This window comes from Chanodichthys erythropterus, chromosome 8 (assembly GCF_024489055.1).
Source record: "Chanodichthys erythropterus isolate Z2021 chromosome 8, ASM2448905v1, whole genome shotgun sequence".
Lineage (NCBI taxonomy): Eukaryota > Metazoa > Chordata > Actinopteri > Cypriniformes > Xenocyprididae > Chanodichthys > Chanodichthys erythropterus.
Genome location: NC_090228.1, coordinates 39,338,289 through 39,357,475, shown reverse-complemented (window position 1 = coordinate 39,357,475; position 19,187 = coordinate 39,338,289). Strand labels below are relative to the sequence as shown.

Sequence of the window (19,187 nt, the reverse complement as noted above, 5' to 3'; positions counted from 1 at the left end):
GGCCATTAGAGATGACCCCTCTATATCACCCTGTAGCCCAAGACTGGTTGCCCACTGAAGCTAAGTAGGGCTGAGCCTGGTTAGTACCTGGATGGGAGACCTCCTGGGAAAACTAGGTTGCTGCTGGAAGAGGCATTAGTGAGGCCAGCAGGGGGTGCTCACCCTGTGGTCTGTGTGGGTCCTAACGCCCCAGTATAGTGATCGGGACAATATACTGTCAAAAAGCACCATCTTTCAGATGAGACGTTAAACCGAGGTCCTGACTCTCTGTGGTCGGTAAAAATCCCAGGATGTCCTTCGAAAAGAGTAGAGGTGTAACCCCGACATCCTGGCCAGATTTGCCCATTGGCCTCTGTCCATCATGGCCTCCTAATCATCCCCATATACTGATTGGCTTCATCACTCTGTCTCCTCTCCACCAATAAGCTGGTGTGTGGTGGGCGTTCTGGCGCAATATGGCTTTCGTCGCATCATCCAGGACGATGCTGCACATTGGTGGAGGCTGAGGAGATTCCCCCTACTATATGTAAAGCGCTTTGAGTACCCAGAAAAGCCTATATAAATGTAACAAATTATTAATTAATTATAATTATTATTGAGGGACTTTGCCTAGGAAAGAAGAGCCGCAAAATTTCTCTTTATCCTAACGATATTTTGATTTTCCTAGATACTCCATAACACTCTATCCCACACCTAATCGACCTGATATCCAATTCACAATTTTCAAAAAATTGTGAAAATGTATTCTGATTTATGGAGTGATAAAAATAGATTTATGGAGTGATAAAATTCCCTCTGTAAAAACCTTTGAATATATAAACAAAAAATAAACTAGAATTTTCAATCAAACTTCATCCAATATTCAGATTTTGTGTTCTAGAAATATATGCAAATTAGCCCATATTTAATTAGATAATGCCTCATTTGCATATTTATACATAACTTTTCAGAAAATATAAAAAATGTTTACAATTTTTTTATGTAATCAATTAGCTGGGGAAGTATGATGATATCTATTAGTTATTTTTTTTACTCCGTTTGCCTGGGGTGTCTCGCCTTAATTCATTTGGCAAAAAAGGCCCAGATTAAGATATAGCTACCTATCACTGACTATCAGACTGGGAGGATTTGCTGCTCCTTTTTTCAAATTATACCTTTATATCTGCCTGTCACTGTTTTATATTGGAATGCCACATAGATGATCCAAACTCAACTTGGATCAGTGCAGAAGCAGCAACTCTTTTAAGCATGGCCTCTGTTTATCCCCATTGGAAGAGCAATTGAATCAGCATCCAAATTCTTTTTTATAGTATATTGATAAATGCAAATACAGACAGTGCAGACAAAATTAAGGAGTACTTTGAAAGCTGTATGTGAGATGCCCTTTTATCTTGCCAATAATTTTTCCTGGGAAATGCAATTCAAAATTTTACAGTGCTTACATTTGACTCCAGACCAAAGGCATAAGATAAAGCCGGAGTTGCTGTTAATTGTCTTAACTGTTTTTTTTAGACATGCATGGCTTTACAAGAAGAACTTGCTACTCATGCTCATGGATTTTTGTGTTGTCTTGTTTCTGCTGTGTGGATAGAGATGACCAGACTGGAGACCTGCAGCAGGATTCTCACCAACCAGTAGATGATGAACTACAGACATTCAAAGGCCAACACAAAACCAGCATGAAGAACAGGTATGAGAGATTATTTGAGGGAATCAAAGTACAGGAGAACCAAAGCCTCCTGAACAGGATTTACACACAGCTCTACATCATAGAGGGAGAGAGTAAAGGAGTGAATGAAGAACATGAGGTTTTACAGATGGAGAAAACACCCAGAACACAACACTCACAAGACACTCCAATCTACTGCAATGACATCTTTAAACCCACACATGAACCAGGATGTGAGGAGAAAGACAAAATCAAGACTGTTCTTACTAAAGGCATCGCTGGAATCGGAAAAACAGTCTCTGTACAGAAGTTCATTCTGGACTGGGCCGAGGGAAAAGCCAATCAGGATGTAGATTTCATGTTTGTGCTTCCATTTCGAGAGCTGAACTTGATTGGAAATCATCAGAACAGTCTTCACAGACTTTTGCTGGACTTTCATCCTGAACTTCAAGATCTGGACTCAAAGATTTATGATAAATGTACAGTTTTGTTTATTTTTGATGGTTTGGATGAAAGCAGGATAACACTGATATTTTCAGACCATGAAAAAGTTTCTGATGTGAATGAGACTTCATCAGTGGCTGTGTTGATGTCAAACCTCATAAAAGGAGAGTTGCTTCCCTCTGCTCACATCTGGATCACCTCCAGACCAGCAGCAGCCAATCAGATCCCCTCCAAATACCTCAACCGCCTGACAGAAATTCAGGGATTCAATGAGCTTCAGAAGGAGGAATATTTCAGGAAGAGAATCAGTGATGAGCATCAAGCTAGAAGAATCATCTCACACATCAGAAAATCAAGAAGCCTCCACATCATGTGCCACATTCCCGTCTTCTGCTGGATCTCATCCACTGTGCTTCAAAAGCTATTGAAAGAAGATGTAAGTGCAGAAATCCCTCAAACTCTGACTGAAATGTACATCCACTTCCTGTTGATTCAGATCAACAAGAAGAATCAAAAGTATGAAGAGAGAGATCCAGAGAAACTCCTGCAATCCAACAGAGAAGTGATTGTGAAACTTGCTGAACTGGCTTTCAAACAGCTGATAAAGGGCAATGTCATGTTCTATGAGGAGGACCTGAGAGAGAGTGGCATAGACGTCACTGACGCCTCAGTGTATTCAGGGCTTAGCACTGAGATATTTAAGGAAGAATCTGGAATCCTTCAGAGGAAAGTCTACTGCTTTGTACATTTGAGCTTTCAGGAGTTTCTAGCTGCTTTCTATGTCTTTTACTCCCATCTGATGAAGAACATGGAGCCATTGGATTTGTTTGAGAGGTACAGATCTGAGAAAATCTCTCTGTGTGATCTTCTAACATCAGCAGTTGATAAAACTCTTCAGAGTAAAAATGGACTACTGGATCTTTTTCTGCGGTTCTTGCTGGGCATCTCACTGGAGTCCAATCAGAAAATCTTAAAAGTTTTACTGATACACACAGAGAACAGCTCAGAGAGCATCAGTGAAACGATACAGTACATTAAAGACACAATCAAGAGGGATGACTATCAGATGGCTATTTCAGTTGACAAATCCATCAATCTGTTCCTCTGTCTGCTGGAAGTGAATGATCAGACTCTGTACAAAGAGATTCAGGAGTATGTAAAATCAGACAAACACTTAGAGAATCAACTCTCTCCTGCTCACTGCTCAGCAATCGCCTACATGCTTCAGGTGTCAGAGGAGGTTCTGGATGAGTTCGATCTCATGAAATACAACACATCAATTGAGGGTAGATGGAGACTGATACCAGCTGTGATGAACTGCAGAAAAGCTCTGTGAGTATTCATTCATGTATTCACAGAAGAAACAGATTTGTCTGTAAGTGTATCTGTGAAATCATAACCCTGTTTTATTACTATAATACAAATCCCCCCTTCCTCCCTCTCCCTCTCACCTGTACACATTCACACCTCTCTGTCTGGGATATGCCTGTAATTATTATTTTTTTGTATTTATTATATTTACTGATGCCTTTAAATTTACACTGTTTTAGTCACTCGTTTCTTTAATCAAATTTCTCACTTCACAATATTTGCCTTTGTATCAAATGGTCTTTAAAAGAAACATTACAATGATCATTACTTTTCAAAATTAATCATAAAACATTCACACCTGGAAACAGGTTCTCAAGGGCTTGCCAGCATGTTAGATTAGCACAGCATCAAACCATAATTTATGAGATTAAAACCTTTTTTTCTCCATCTTACTTTATAAAATCAGTCGAGTATTTAAAAAAACGTTCCGTGATCCAATACGGCTTCTTATCACAGTATGAGAGAGAAAATAAATAATATTATAGTATTCTATTCTGTGATGAAGACTGACGATAATTTACTTTGTTCTTATTACAATACCCAAGATGGCTTAAAAAAACAAAATCTCTCATTATGCAGGTGATGCCCTGCTATACATCTCTGAACCTGAAAAGTCAATTCCTACACTATTAAAATGTATCTCAGATTATAGTAGTTTATCTGGATCTAAAATTAATTTACTTAATATTAATATTTCTACTTCAATTGACCTTTCATCTCTCTCACCTTTCAAAAATAACAACAAATGGTTTTAAATATCTCTGTGTCTTTATTACACTAGTATTGGATGATCTATTTAATAAAAACTACACTCCTCTTGTCAATTTGATCAAAAAAGGGTAGAATAAATGTGATAAGAATTAATATTCTCCCTAAATTTTATTTATTTCAATCCCTTCCCTGTTACTTGGCTGAACCTTTTTTTTAAAGATATTAATAAACACTTTTCTAAATTGATTTGGAACCACAAAATGCCTCAAAACAAATGTAACAAATTAACGAAACCAAAAGATAAGGTAGGTGTTGCTTTACCAAACTTTTTATTATTGGTCAGCACAGGTGACCACCACAAGCACATGGTCAGTTAGTATAATGAAAGGAATGACTCCATGTGGCTTAACATGGAAGCAATGACTTGTGAATGCTCCCCTTCCGATAAAACGTCTGCATTTCATTATAAATATTAAATATGCATTTCAAAAAACTTTATTATTTCAAATACTCTTTTGGCATGGAGAGATGTCAGAACATATCTTAAAATCCCAGCCAATCTTTCCTTGCTATCTCCTGTTGCTGATTTTCCTGTTTCTCTGCATAATATAAGTCTTTCAGTCTGGTTCAAATTAGGGATCTCAAAAATATCTTGCTTTTTTTTTTAGGTAAAACATTCAAATCTTTTTTTTTTTTTTTTTGTATTCAAACAATTATCATATCAATATAACACACAACAATCAATTTTTTTTTTCTTCAGTTTCTTCAGTTGCATCACTAAAACCTTTGTCTGATAATGGCAAATTTAGATTAACTGCCATTGAACAGATTGTGAAATAATTTTTCCAAAGGGTTAATATCTGTTATATATGATGTTTTGTCTGTCACATGTACTTCCTCTTTAGGAAATTTGAAGAGTGTTTGGGAAAACGATTTAGGTCATAGGATCGACAATGCAGATTTGTCTGCTGTATGTAACAATTTGTACTTTGATTGTGCTTCAATGGGGGTTCATGAACTTGAAGAGGGGGTATCACACAGTTTCTGCCAATCTCATGTTAAACTTGAGTACTTATAGAGTAGTATAGCATCCTTCATATCTCTGAAAAGTCTTAAGTTTTATCATATTTATAAAAGATACATACGCTGTACCGAGTTTTTCTGAAAACAGCTGATCGTCTGGTGGCGTGCCGTGTGAACGGAGCTAAAGAGTGACGAGCACACAGAGCTTTTGTGTTCGATGTTTTGCCATGAAACAGGAAGTTGTTGAAACTCGGGCATATAAAGTCCGATCTGCCCCAAACTACATGTGTTTTATTAGAGGCCTGGCCTGAAGACATCTACGTGCAAATATTCAGTTAGTCATAGCACCTGTTAGCATTAGGAAATGGCATGCTTTACACAGTAATTCACATTTAACACTCTCGAGTCGGCGGTCGCGCTGGCAATACCACCTTGCTTTTTTTCTTATCAGTGTGAAAGAGACTCAAAATACTCTGTCAAGTTTGGACATACAATTAAGAGTTATACACCATTCTAATCTGTGGAATGTCTTCTTTTATTTGTGTACACTCAGATTAAAAACAATATGTTGTGCTTTTTGCAAAATAAAGAAAACTAACATGATGCGTGAGCTGCAGTCTCTCTCTGAATGAAGTCTATTCTGATAGTCCTCAGAAAATTAACTGTAACTTAGTGAATACTAATGACACAAAAATAAGACATGTCTAAAGAAATGTTAAAATGTCAGGTTTTAAATCATTGAAGTCAAATTGAAAACAAATTCTCTGTTTATGTAATCTGTATAAAAAACGAGACATGTCAGATGTTGGCAAGTCAGCTCATTATCCACTAATTTGGCCACGCCCACGGAGCATGCATGCTATTCATACGCAAATTCTGAGGCGATACATGCAACAGAGTGAATGCCGCATTAAGTTTAGTCAAACGCATTAATTTTAGTCAGTTTCATGTACTTTTCATAGTTTTGAGATGCGGTGAGGAATAGTTGTAAGAGGATTTACCTCAGAGGATGAGCATGACTGGTTTCACTTTCATTTCGAGGATCAACTAGATTGAGCCGGATTGTGAAAGGTAAGTTGTTTTTTATTCTTAAGTTCCTTATTCTAATCGCAATATAGTGTCTGTGAATATTAAACCGCAAAAAAAAAAAAAAAAGTTTAAATATGAATCGTGCAAGTTTTGTGAGTCTCGTTAATTTATGGGGCAGATTGACGTGCATTTTCGTTACATTTTCGTTACATACTAACTTACATTAGTAAATTGCCATGGCTATTCCCAAACTATATTGCTATACTGAGATGAGTGAAATCATAATAAATATGTAATAAATACTGAAATAAAATGTGTTAGCAATGTATTAAACAGCACATTAACATTTAGGCTCTATATATAATATATAAAATACCATAGTAATATGAATGTTTAGATGCTTTGCATGACAGAAATACATTATTTTTTAAAGTATATTAAAATAGAAAAACATTATTTTAAAGGTGCCGTAGAATGGAAAATTGAATTTACCTTGGCATAGTTGAATAACAAGAGTTCAGTACATGGAAATGACATACAGTGAGTCTCATACACCATTGTTTCCTCCTTCTTATGTAAATTTGATTTGTTTAAAAGACCTCTGAAGAACAGGCAAATCTCAACATAACGGCGACTGTTACGTAACAGTCAGGATGATTAATATGTATGCCCCCAATATTTGCATATGCCAGCTCATGTTCAAGGCATTAGTCAAGGGCAGCCAGTATTAACGTCTGGATGTGTGCACAGCTGAATCAACAGACTAGGTAAGCAAGCAAGGACAATAGCAAAAAATGGCAGATGGAACAATAACTGACATAATCCATGATAACATGATATTTTTAGTAATATTTGTAAATTGCAAATAATAAAAAAAAACATGTTGCTAATGTACTGTTAAATGTGGTTAAAGTTACCATCGTTTCTTACTGTATTCACGGAGACAAGAGCCATCGTTATTTTCATTATTAAACACTTGCAGTCTATATAATTCATAAACAACTTCATTCTTTATAAATCTCTCCAACAGTGTGTAATGTTAGCTTTAGCCTGTTAGCCATGGAGCATAGCCTCAAACTCATTCAGAATCAAATGTAAACATCCAAATAAATACTGTACTTACGCGATTAGAAATGCTGCATGACGAACACTTAAAGATCCATGTTTATGCTGTTTAAGGCAGTCGCGAGCTCGGGGGCGGGGAGCACGAGAATTTAAAGGGGCCGCAGCCTGAATCAGCGCATATTTAATGATGCCCCAAAATAGGCAGTTAAAAAAATGAATTAAAAAAAATCTATGAGGTATTTTGAGCTGAGACTTCACAGACACATTCAGGGGACACATTAGACTTATATTACATCTTTTGAATATGCTGTCATGATCACCGTCTGTTCCTGTCAGTTCCCGGACTACATCTCCCATCATCCTCTCTGCCACTCACCTGCACACACTTAACACTAATCACTAATCACCACACCCAGCTGCTGCTCATTATCAGGACTATAAAGGACTTCCACTCACACCACCTCACCGCAAAGTATTGTTTAACTGTTGTTGCAATTCCAAGCGTTTCTCTGTATTCCCTGTCTGCCTGTTCCTTGTTGCCGTTACTGCCTGTTCCCTGTTGCCGTTACTGCCTGTTCCCTGTTGCCGTTACTGCCTGTTCCCTGTTTTTGACCCATTGCTGCCTGTCCTGATCATTGCCTGTCCCTTGACTACGATTCTGCCTGTTCCTCACTGTTCCTGTTTGTTCCTGGTTTGACCCTGCCTGTATGACATTCTTAATAAAGCTTGCATTTGGATCTTACCATGACTCCCGCTTCGTTACAGAAGACTTCGCCGCCACCAAGATCCAGCAGCTTTCCCGGAGGATCTCATTACGGTATGGACATTAAACTATTGCTATTGTGGAGTTCGCAAGGCACGCGATCGTTGGAGGAATATGTGCAGGAGTGATCGCCCAGAGTCACGTCACATCTCCGCTGATCGCCCAGAGTCACGTCACGTCTCCGCTGATCGCCCAGAGTCACGTCACGTCTCCGCTGATCGCCCAGAGTCACGTCACGCCTCTGCTGATCGCCCAGAGTCACGTCACGTCTCCGCTGATCGCCCAGAGTCACGTCACGTCTCCGCTGAACGCCCAGAGCAACGCCACGCCTTCGCTGAACGCCCAGAGCAACGCCACGCCTTCGCTGAACGCCCAGAGCAACGCCACGCCTTCGCTGATCGCCCAGAGCAACGTCACGTTGCCGCTGATCGCCCAGAGCAACGTCACGTCTGTAGATCAGTCCGGGAGCGGAGAGGGTTGCGTTCCAGTGTGGCTGATCCTCCACTGACTACGGTCCGAGCAGCTGGCATCCCCAAGTCCTCGCCGGACGCTTCGCTCTCAAGCCCGCCGGCCGCTTCGCTCTCAAGCCAGCCTGACGCTTCGCTCTCAAGCCTGCCGGACGCTTCGCTCTCAAGCCTGCCTGTTGCAACGCTCTCAAGCTCGCCTGTTGCAACGCTCTCAAGCTCGCCTGTTGCAACGCTCTCAAGCTCGCCTGTTGCAACGCTCTCAAGCTCGCCGGTTGCTACGCTCTCAAGCTCGCCGGTTGCTACGCTCTCAAGCTCGCCTGTTGCAACGCTCTCAAGCTCGCCTGTTGCAACGCTCTCAAGCTCGCCGGTTGCTACGCTCTCAAGCGCCCTGGACGCAATGGACAAGATGGCTGCTTTGCCAGTGCCTACGGGCAAGATGGCCGCCCCTTCGGTGCTCACGGAGGTAGGGGACGTTCCAGCCATTAAGTCCGCTCCAGAATCCGCCTCAGCCAGTGAGTCTACTCCTGAACCCGCTCCAACCGGTGAATCATCGACTCACCCTCGGAAAAAGAGGAGGAGGAGGAGGAAGAAGGCGTCCTCCTCTCCTCAAGACGCCGATGCCCTTCAAGAGGCCGCTGTGGGCCTGGGGACCATTCCAGAGGTCTCCCCTGCTCCGCCCAAACGCCTCGCCCTGCCGGCGCCACCCGAGCTCCTCGCTCTGCCGGCGCCACCTGAGCTCCTCGCTCTGCCGGCGCCACCTGAGCTCCTCGCTCTGCCGGCGCCACCTGAGCTCCTCGCCCTGCCGGCGCCACCTGTGCTCCTCGCTCTGCCAGCGCCACCCAAGCTCCTTGCTCTGCCAGCACCGCTCAAGCTCCTTGCGCTGCCAGCGTCATCCACGCTTCCAGCCCTGCCAGCAGCACCCAAGCTTCCAGCCCTGCCAGCGCCATCCAAGCTTCCAGCCCTGCCGGCGCCACTCAAACACCTTGCCCTGCCGGAACCACCCGAACTCCTTGCCCACAAACCCGCTACGGGCTCCACTGAAATCCCCAATAACTTTTTGGGGGGGGGCAGTGTACCTGAGGGTGGGGAGCTTGTGGGTGGGGACCCTGCTCAACCATGGCCGTTATGGGCCTTTGAACTGTTACGGCCATTTATGGACTGTAGCCCACTAGGGCCATTCATGGACTGTAGGCCACTAGGGCCATGTATGGACTCTGTCCTGCCGTGGCCGTCCAAGCCACCTGACCTGCCGTGGCTGTCCGTATCACCTGACCTGCCGTGGCCGCCCGAGCCACCTGACCTGCTGTGGCTGTCCGAACCACCCGACCTGCCGTGGCCGCCCAGGCCACCTAACCTGCCGTGGCCGCCCGAGCCACCTGACCCACCGTGGCTGCCTGAGTCCCTGGGGCTGCATTGGAGATCCCGTTCCCGGCTACTGTTAGATCTCCAATGCACCCACCCCCCCCCCCCCCTCCCTAGCTGTTCCTTTAGGTCGCGAGGACGCGCCTTCCGGGAGGGGGGCGTTATGTCATGATCACCGTCTGTTCCTGTCAGTTCCCGGACTACATCTCCCATCATCCTCTCTGCCACTCACCTGCACACACTTAACACTAATCACTAATCACCACACCCAGCTGCTGCTCATTATCAGGACTATAAAGGACTTCCACTCACACCACCTCACCGCGAAGTATTGTTTAACTGTTGTTGCAATTCCAAGCGTTTCTCTGTATTCCCTGTCTGCCTGTTCCTTGTTGCCGTTACTGCCTGTTCCCTGTTGCCGTTACTGCCTGTTCCCTGTTTTTGACCCATTGCTGCCTGTCCTGATCATTGCCTGTCCCCTTGACTACGATTCTGCCTGTTCCTCACTGTTCCTGTTTGTTCCTGGTTTGACCCTGCCTGTACGACCACTCTACTTTAATAAACGCTGCACTTGGATCTCCCGCCTGAGTCTCCCATTCACAACATATGCGTTCTACGGCACCTTTAAATTGTAATATTATTTCACAGTATTGCTGTTTTTTTATCAAATAAATGCAGGCTTGATGATCATGAAACTTATTTCAAAAACATTATAAATATTAATGTGTCCAATCTTTTGATACTGTAATTGTAAATGTATGCCTATACAAAATTTTCTTCACATGATGTGAAAAAATACATGCATGCATAACAACACTAAAAAATCATGTTTTCTGTCAATAGTGGACATTATATTAACGTTAATACAATTGCTGATATGATCCTGTTATCAGCATGCTCACAAAGGGTTTTTCTTTTATCTCACAGATTAGAGAATCACTGACTGGAAGCAAGAATGTTTTTTTTTTTTTTTCCTCCAGTGCAGATACACCAAACACCTTGGAATGCCAGGTAAGTGATGTTCATCTTTTAACAGGATTTATTTCCAGGTAAAACTGTAAACTCAAAATGTGCCCTCATTTATTCAGAATGTGTCTCACTTATATTGTTAACTATATTCTGAATTTGAACTTTGTACTTTGTACTTTGATTTTTTTTTTTTAGTTTCCCCTCACATAGCCTACCTGACTGAAAGGGCTCATTATACTTGTCATTATGCAGGTCATTATGTGGGTCTTATCTTCTCAGGTGTGAATCACAGCATTATTCATGAAGATTCATGCCTCCTGCATGCTGTCTTTCTTGACAAAAAAAATTGTCTTACAAAATTTAAATCAATATATTGAATAGCAACCCCTTGGATCCGAGAGCCTTAACTGATGCTTGAAGTTTCCTTTAATTCACCATGTATGACAATGCGATGTATTCAAATTTTCCATATTCAAATATTTCCATACAGCATTCCACAGCACCATAAAAACTATATAAAAACAACAAATTCATATTCAAACAAATATTCCTGGCAACAGGAAGTGACATGTTTAACGCTGTGGGGCACTACTAGCAACATACTAAAATATGCAATTGAGTGCTAAAAATGCTACAAACATTCTAAAACAACACTTAGCGGAATGCTAAAGCATGCTTTTATCATCATGAAACAGGACGTTGTTGTAACTCAAGCATACAATGTCCAATCTGCCTCAAACTTCACATGTTTAATAAGAGTCCTGGCTTGATAAGACATCTACATGCCAACATTTAGTTATAGTCATATCGCCACCAGCTGGTAGCAGGAAGTGAGGCAAATACAAATTACTGACGTTGTCGTCCTATATTTGTATACTTAAATGCATATTGCCCACCGTGCTCTGTTTTCCTAAAGCCACCGGGTGATGATGGCATGGGTGTGAGGGCCCTTTAATCGCTGCTTGGACATCCTGATCAATGATGGGACTATATTCAAGCCATTCATAAATCCCAATAGTCAATAAAGTTTGCAGACGTTTTGGGTCCATGAACTGGATCTCGTTCATGACTCTCGCTGTCAGAGGAGGCCTCACTAACCGCTCCAAATTGCTGTGGAGCAGACGGCTCACATCGGGAATTCTGAATCTCATAATCTGAATGACTGACATTTGTCTGCTCAGTTACCTGTCCTCCATCAGTTGTTTTTGTTTTCTTAGAGAAATAATAATCCACTGTATTGGGATGCTTAGCCATTTTGCCGATTCCTAATCATTCTAACAACTGTAAACTAATAAGTAGTAACCTATAATATAGTAACCTATATGTAACCTATAGCTCCTATTTTATTCTGTTGCCCCCATCAACACAAAGACATACATATAAATGCATATTAAACAATTTTTCAAATATGAAACACTGTGTCCATGACTAATAAATTGATGGCAATATGGCAAGTGGGCACTAATGTTGCCCATGCAGGCACCCATTCAAACAACTCACGAGCCGCTCCTCTTAAATCAGTCATGACTTCAGCCGTTCCTTCATAGATAGTATTCAAGCAGATACTTAATCTTCTGAATGAAGAAAACATTTCAAAACTCACGTATGAGCAAATGCTGTTGTCAGTCCCAAACAGTGACGGTGAAAGCAGCATGCATATTTCTATTACTGATATATTACTGTTAAATGCCCTTTTAAATATTGGCACATTATTTTCCATGTTGGGATTTTTTTATTATTATTTGTAATTATAATGACAAAATGTTTAAATAAACCTTGAAATATTAACAACATAATTTACAGTTAATATTTATTTGTAGGTTACTTAAGGTTATACTGATAAGCCACTATATTTGACTAATCAGAAAATAACAGATTGAAAAAATGGTCACATTCTATATTAGGTGTCCTTGTGTGATTATAGAAATAACTAAAGCTGTAGATACATGCAGGTATTTTAAAAAAATTTAAGTACAATGTAAAAACATTTACACAATAATTAAATGAATACAGTTTTTCTCAATTGCTAAAACACTATTATCAGGCTTTTGAACTAAATTTTCAAAACCATAACGCCATTTATCAAAAAGCACACCAATTTCCCTAAACTATAAACACTATTCCCCTGTTTTGACACATGAATCAGATTTGTTGAACTGTCACTGCAAAACTCTAGACACAAATCCCTTCATTTCTCATTGCCTACACCATGTTGTCATTTAGAAAGCACTATCATTCAATATTGTTCACTCAAGTCAGCATAGCTTGAGCTCAATTAGCACACCTACGTGGAAACACTAAGAGTCAAAATTGATCACACATCAATCAGAACCTTCAATAGAGAGATAAAAGAGCCCGAGTCAGTTCATTCAGTTTTGGAACTATGGATCCAGAAAGACGTAATTGAAAAGGTCAAGGACACCAGAGAGGAGGAGGAGGAGGAGGAGGAAGAGGATGAGCAAAAACGGTAAGGAGCGGAGGAAGAGGTGAAGGAGGAGGATGAGGATGAGGTGCAAGGAAACAAGGAGTCTCAGCTGAAACATGTCCTTGACCATGGTATGACTATGAGGGAGGCTGGGCAATGAGTTCAGCCAAACTTAAGTTACTTCACCATCGCCTCAAACATAAGAATCTTCAGGAAGGAAAACAGAAGATGTACCTCAGTGTACTCTACTGTAACTTCTGAGTGCTGTACTCTGTTACAACACATGCATCAAACTGCCTTATATACAGGTAGAGTTTCTGTCTGCTTCCATTTTGTAAAAAAGATGTGTTACAGTTACAGTAATCAGTACTTCTGTTTTTTTAGAACACAGAGACGATGGAATGGAAGAAGCCTGACTAGACATTTCAGTTGATGCGTGCCAGGGGTGGATCAGGCATGCAAGAGGATTTCCCCCCACTGCCTGGATAGGGCCAGTATATCCTGTGATGTTGATGAGATTCTCAGGCCAGTCCCAGACCAAAAATGTGATGCTGGGGCAGAATTTTTTTTTTTTTTTTTTTTTTTTTTTTGGTGTATTGTACTGTACAGTACATTAAAGAATAAAAAATGTGCAAATGTATACACGTGTTCATCATGTGAAAAGTTCCTTGAGGGGGAGAACCACAAGCAACACAACTTATTACTGTTTTTTGTAGTATTGTTTTGAATTTATCTCACCAGTGTTTAAGACTATGTGGTAGTGTGTGTGTTTTTTAGGGCTTGTTTATGATGTCTGAGGGCAAAGTTTATTTTTTCAGCAAGAGTGAATAGTTTTGAGTGTAGAGCTTCATTTTGGCCTGAAAATAGGATGTTTGGGGAATTGGGTGAGATGTTATGGATTTGTGTTTACTTTGTGTTTTGAGAATATGAGACATAGTTTCAAGAAATGTGTTTAAGCAATCAAGAAAAACTTTAATTTAAATGTTAGTACTTAGTTAAAGACACCTAATATAAAGTGGGGCCAAAAAATAATTTATAGATTAATCGATCATCAAAATAATCATTTGTTACTTTTCTTTATTTGTGTTGGGGCCAGCTCCAGAACACCAAACAGACATGTGTGTTGACTCTTTTGACTCAGGCTGCCCATTAAGTCTTTCTCAAGCCAACATCCAATTTTGTTTACAAACTTTAGCTTCTAGATTAATTTACACTGGAAATTTGGTTGTGTGCACTCCAGATTATAAACTCTACCTGTAAACATATATAAATATATATTGCTGTTTGTTTTGATCTCTACACAGACTACATGGGTGTAATCTCACTGGTCATTGTTGTGAAAGTTTGTCTTCAGCTCTACAATCTTCAAATTCTGTCTTGAGTGTGATGGATCTGAGTAACAATGACCTGCAAGATTCAGGTGTAAAGCTTCTTTCTGATGGACTGAAGAGTCAAAACTGTCATCTGGAGATACTGAGGTTTGAGTTCAAATTCTTTAATTTGTTTTTGTTTTTTGTTTGTTTATTTGTTTTTTGCATTTATTATTAACAATCACACTGTTGAAGCTTATTATGTATGCAACTACATGGTGTTTTTGTTATTCAGATTGCCCCTATGTAATCTTACTGCACAGTCTTGTGAGAGTTTGTCTTCAGTTCTGCAATCCTCAAACTGTCTGAGAGAGCTGGATGTGAGTTACAATGACCTTCAGGATTTAGGAGTGAGGCTTCTTTCTGATGGATTGAAGAGTCCAAACTGTCAGCTGGAGATACTGAGGTAAATGGTTTTCCATTCAATTAACAAAATATATTATTATAATGAACCAAATGTGTCATCTGTTCTTTGAATGTTAATGAACAAGAGACATGTTTGCAGTTTTTTTTCCATATTCATACAGATGAACTGTATTTTCCAATCTGAGAAGTATGTACCATGTGGACTGCATAAATGTAAACATTCAGTTTAATTCAATTCAAGCATGGATTGCTTCCAATAGCACAAGCTAGCAGCACCATCTAGTGGGTGTGTGCAGGACACCCATAGCATCTCAGCCAGCATCCAAAATTATATGAAAAATATGAAATTATGTTACTTGCCATTTGGCTGGTAACCTTTCTTTGGTAACACTTTATTGTATGGGTCCAGAATAATGCATTAGTTAAGCATTAATTAATGATTAACTTGCTCAAAATTTAGCATTAAGAATGAACACACCAGTAATTAATAATTAACTTTACATTTTAAGGGTCCTGAATCATGCATTAGTTAAGCATGGACAAAAAAGTAATTAATGATTAACATATAGTAGGGTATATTATTTACAAATTAATAGACATTTGAAAGGTATATCCACGTTAATTATGGCACTTATTGAGTGATATTCAAGTTTGACCACAATAAGCTAATAATTAGGGCTAAACTGCCATTAATAGAGTACTAATAAAGGCAATTTGACTTCTTATTCTAGAAGTTCTTATTTACATTCTTGTTTGGTTTAGTTATTCTGCAACATGATCTCGCGAGAATGTGTATATTTATGCAAAGTGTGGTTCTACTACACATACATGTACTAACATCTTAATACACTAAAACATACAAAATTGACAGCACTAAAAATAATCAAATATAAAAACTTTTTGCACAACTAATTTCAAAACCTAATTACACTTTAAATCCATAAAATGAATAACATTTCTGTAATCATTCAAGCATTAACCAGTGATCTTTATCTCCATCCTCAACAGTGACCGTAAACAAATCATGCAATGGTGATGAATTAAAAAATTGCCACCTCAAAAAGCTTGACATCTGTCACAGATTGCAACATGCCTTGAAGGGAAGTGAAGTGGAATACCATTTTCGTGGATTAATAACTTAAATTCTGCTCTGTACCTAATACAGAATAATTTATCATTGGAGAGGACTGCTGTAAGTGTAATATGTTTATGTTTAAATGTTGCCAATACGTCCATGTTGTATCTTTCACCATTTATCTAAACATACAAAAAAAGTATGTTTTGTGTCTGTAAAAGTTGTCTTTATACTATTTTAGCAATTTATTACTGCATAACCAGCCATAATTAAACATAACCAGTAGCTCGTTGTTCAGTTAACTTAATAGAATGGCACAGAAATATAATTACATCTATACATCATTAGAGCTGCTTTTGTAGGAATACACACGACAAGGAGGATAGATTAAAGAGTAAGGCTTTACTAGGCAATCCAATGGAAGATACAGGAACAGGAGTTTACACAACACAACTCCAACAACAAGGTGACTGCTTATGAAGGGAGTGCTAATGAGTGATAATGACGGTGAAGGTCTTCAGGTGCAGGTGATGATGATTGTGTGCAGGTGCTGAACGTAGTGCTGGTGCTGGTGACTGTGACACTATATGTTAGGTTAATAATTAATTACTATTGTGTCCATGCTTAACTAATGTATAATTATGAACAAATAAATAATTAGTTTCTAGTTTATTCATGCTTAAATATGCATAATTCAAGACCCTTAAAATGTAAAGTTAATCATCATTACTAGTGTGTTCATTCTTAACTAATGTTTAATTGTGAAAAAGTTAATCATTAATTAATGCTTAATGCATTATTCTGGACTTTTAATGAATTCTAACAATGCATTGTAGTGAGAACATGATATGGCTCAGTATCATTATCAAATTTTGTTATATAATTATATAAATTTACAGTGTAGCATTTTAGTCCAAAGGGAAGTATAATTAATTATTTATAATTGGTTATAATTCATTTAAGATATTTATATTTGTTTTGAGAATTAATTGTAGAAGAAATAATATTATTTCTTCTACATTGACTGATCTGTTAGTCCACCATCAGACAGGGCAGTCATGTATCAATAGGTTGTTTGCACGACATCATTGCTGCAGCGCGAAATGTGGCTGGAGGGCAGGGAGTGATTTTTCAATATAGGAAATCCTATCAAAAACTCAATTTGTATGTTTTGCGTGGTTCATGGTTGCTCAAATCACTCAAAACACAGTAATGGCAGAATTTGAAATACGTAAACTACAACTTAAAGAGAAATAAACGTTACAATTTTTAAGCATATAGTACTTGTTTCTGTATGCCAAATAATGGCAATGATTATAAGTTCTTTTCGCTGTTATCAGGAAAAAAGTGATTAATCCTAGAGGGTATCAAATTTTCATGTTGCGATAATTGCTTAAGCTTTTATCACAGTATACGGTATTATCAGAATATTTAAATAAGTTGCAAAAAAAGTGTTGTCATAGAGTTCTTAAACCTGTTATACTATCTCATAACAAAAAGAACTCTGAACATTTAAATACAATAACGCAATACACAAAAAATGACAAAGTAAAATGTTTCAAACAGATTAAACTGCAAAACTGCAAATTTTATTAAACATTAACTAAGAAATTAACACTAACTAAGATTAATAAATGCTTTATATGCATTTTTCATTGTCAGTTTGGTAATAATGAAATAACTTGTTACTATAATTATTGAAGTTTTACTGAACAATAACAAATATCCTAATCAGAACACTTTATAGGGCATGTGTTAGTCCACATTAAAATATTAAAATGTTTAAGCTTGAAAATAAGTAGCCTATTAAGTTTTCAGTATTAAGTATTTGGTGCTGTGATGAACAACATTGCGAATACAAAAAACAGAATGGCTGTTTGAAGTATTTTAAATACTGTTCAGTAGCACAGCTGCTTTGTTTATGGGGTTTCCATGGTTACTGTTGCATTTCTGCTGTTCCATCAGCACCCTCTGTTGTCAGAGAGTGAACATGCACTTTCAGAATACCGTGGTGTTGTGCATCCTAGATGGTTGATGGGGAAAGGTATTCTTAAAATGTATTATAAAAATTTGAATAATTGGTAATAAATAATTTGAAGTATTATTTTGAAGTGCCCATGATAACAATATTGTGCATATTTATTATCATGATATATCGTATTACAGAATATCGGCACATGTATAGTACACAGGTATTTATAAACAGTTTTTCCTAAAAATCATGTCCACATAGAAAGAGCATGCCAAACTAACAGGTGGCGATATAACCCTAATCGTAAAACCATGTTTGTCAGGTGACTGTCAATGACCCAGAGGGGAAGGTAGTTTGAAACAGTTTATTTAGTCCCAACAATAAACAAAAGCAGACTGCCATGCGCGATATAGAAGATGTGCTGCAGCTGAAGAGTAAAGGACAATACAGCAGCTTACTGAGTCACAGATCCTCGACTGTAGTGTGGTCCAACAGAAGTGAAGCATAGGCAGATAGTGAAGGCCCAGGCTGGCAGATGGAAACGACCACGCCGTAAGACGTTGCACAGCTGAACAGGATGCCAGGAACACAGACGGCTCTGGGCTGGGACTTAGATTCAGATAAATAGCTGCTAACACACACACAAATAGCGTCAAGTTTAATGAGCGAGAGCTCGTCACACTCACATCAAACCATTCCCAGACACAGACAAGAACAAAGAGCAGGGAGAAGTAGGCAGTGCAATCAGCGCGAAGACACAGAAAAGGTGTGTGCGCGGGAGCGTGAATGCCAGCAGTAATGGGAAACAGCTGATACAAATGAAAGGTGAGCGAAAGAGAACGGAAAAGACACCCAAAAACAAGAGCAATCAAATCTGGCTCATGACAATGTTGACCAATCAGAAGCCTGGAAAGAGGTTATTAATGGTTCTGATGTCACAAGCCAAAATCTCCGGTTTTACCATCTACACAACAACAATGCAACAGGAGTCTCTGAAAATCTGCATAGAAAAAGCTGTGGTTTTGAAAAAACCAGAGAAAATACACATTTTAAACTGTTCTTGCACATTACATGCAGTTAGATCGCAAGCACAGTAGCACACAGAA

General features: G+C 39.2%; 1 protein-coding gene across 1 annotated transcript in view; it reads left to right on the top strand.

Moving 5' to 3' along the window:
- Positions 1–19,187, top strand: part of LOC137025235 (NACHT, LRR and PYD domains-containing protein 3-like) — a 63,830-nt gene that overhangs the window by 18,867 nt on the left and 25,776 nt on the right. The window contains exons 5-7 of the mRNA XM_067393256.1: positions 1,592–3,445; positions 14,603–14,776; positions 14,904–15,074. Coding sequence (XP_067249357.1) covers positions 1,592–3,445; positions 14,603–14,776; positions 14,904–15,074 — 2,199 coding nt within the window. The remainder of the gene's footprint in view (positions 1–1,591; positions 3,446–14,602; positions 14,777–14,903; positions 15,075–19,187) is intronic.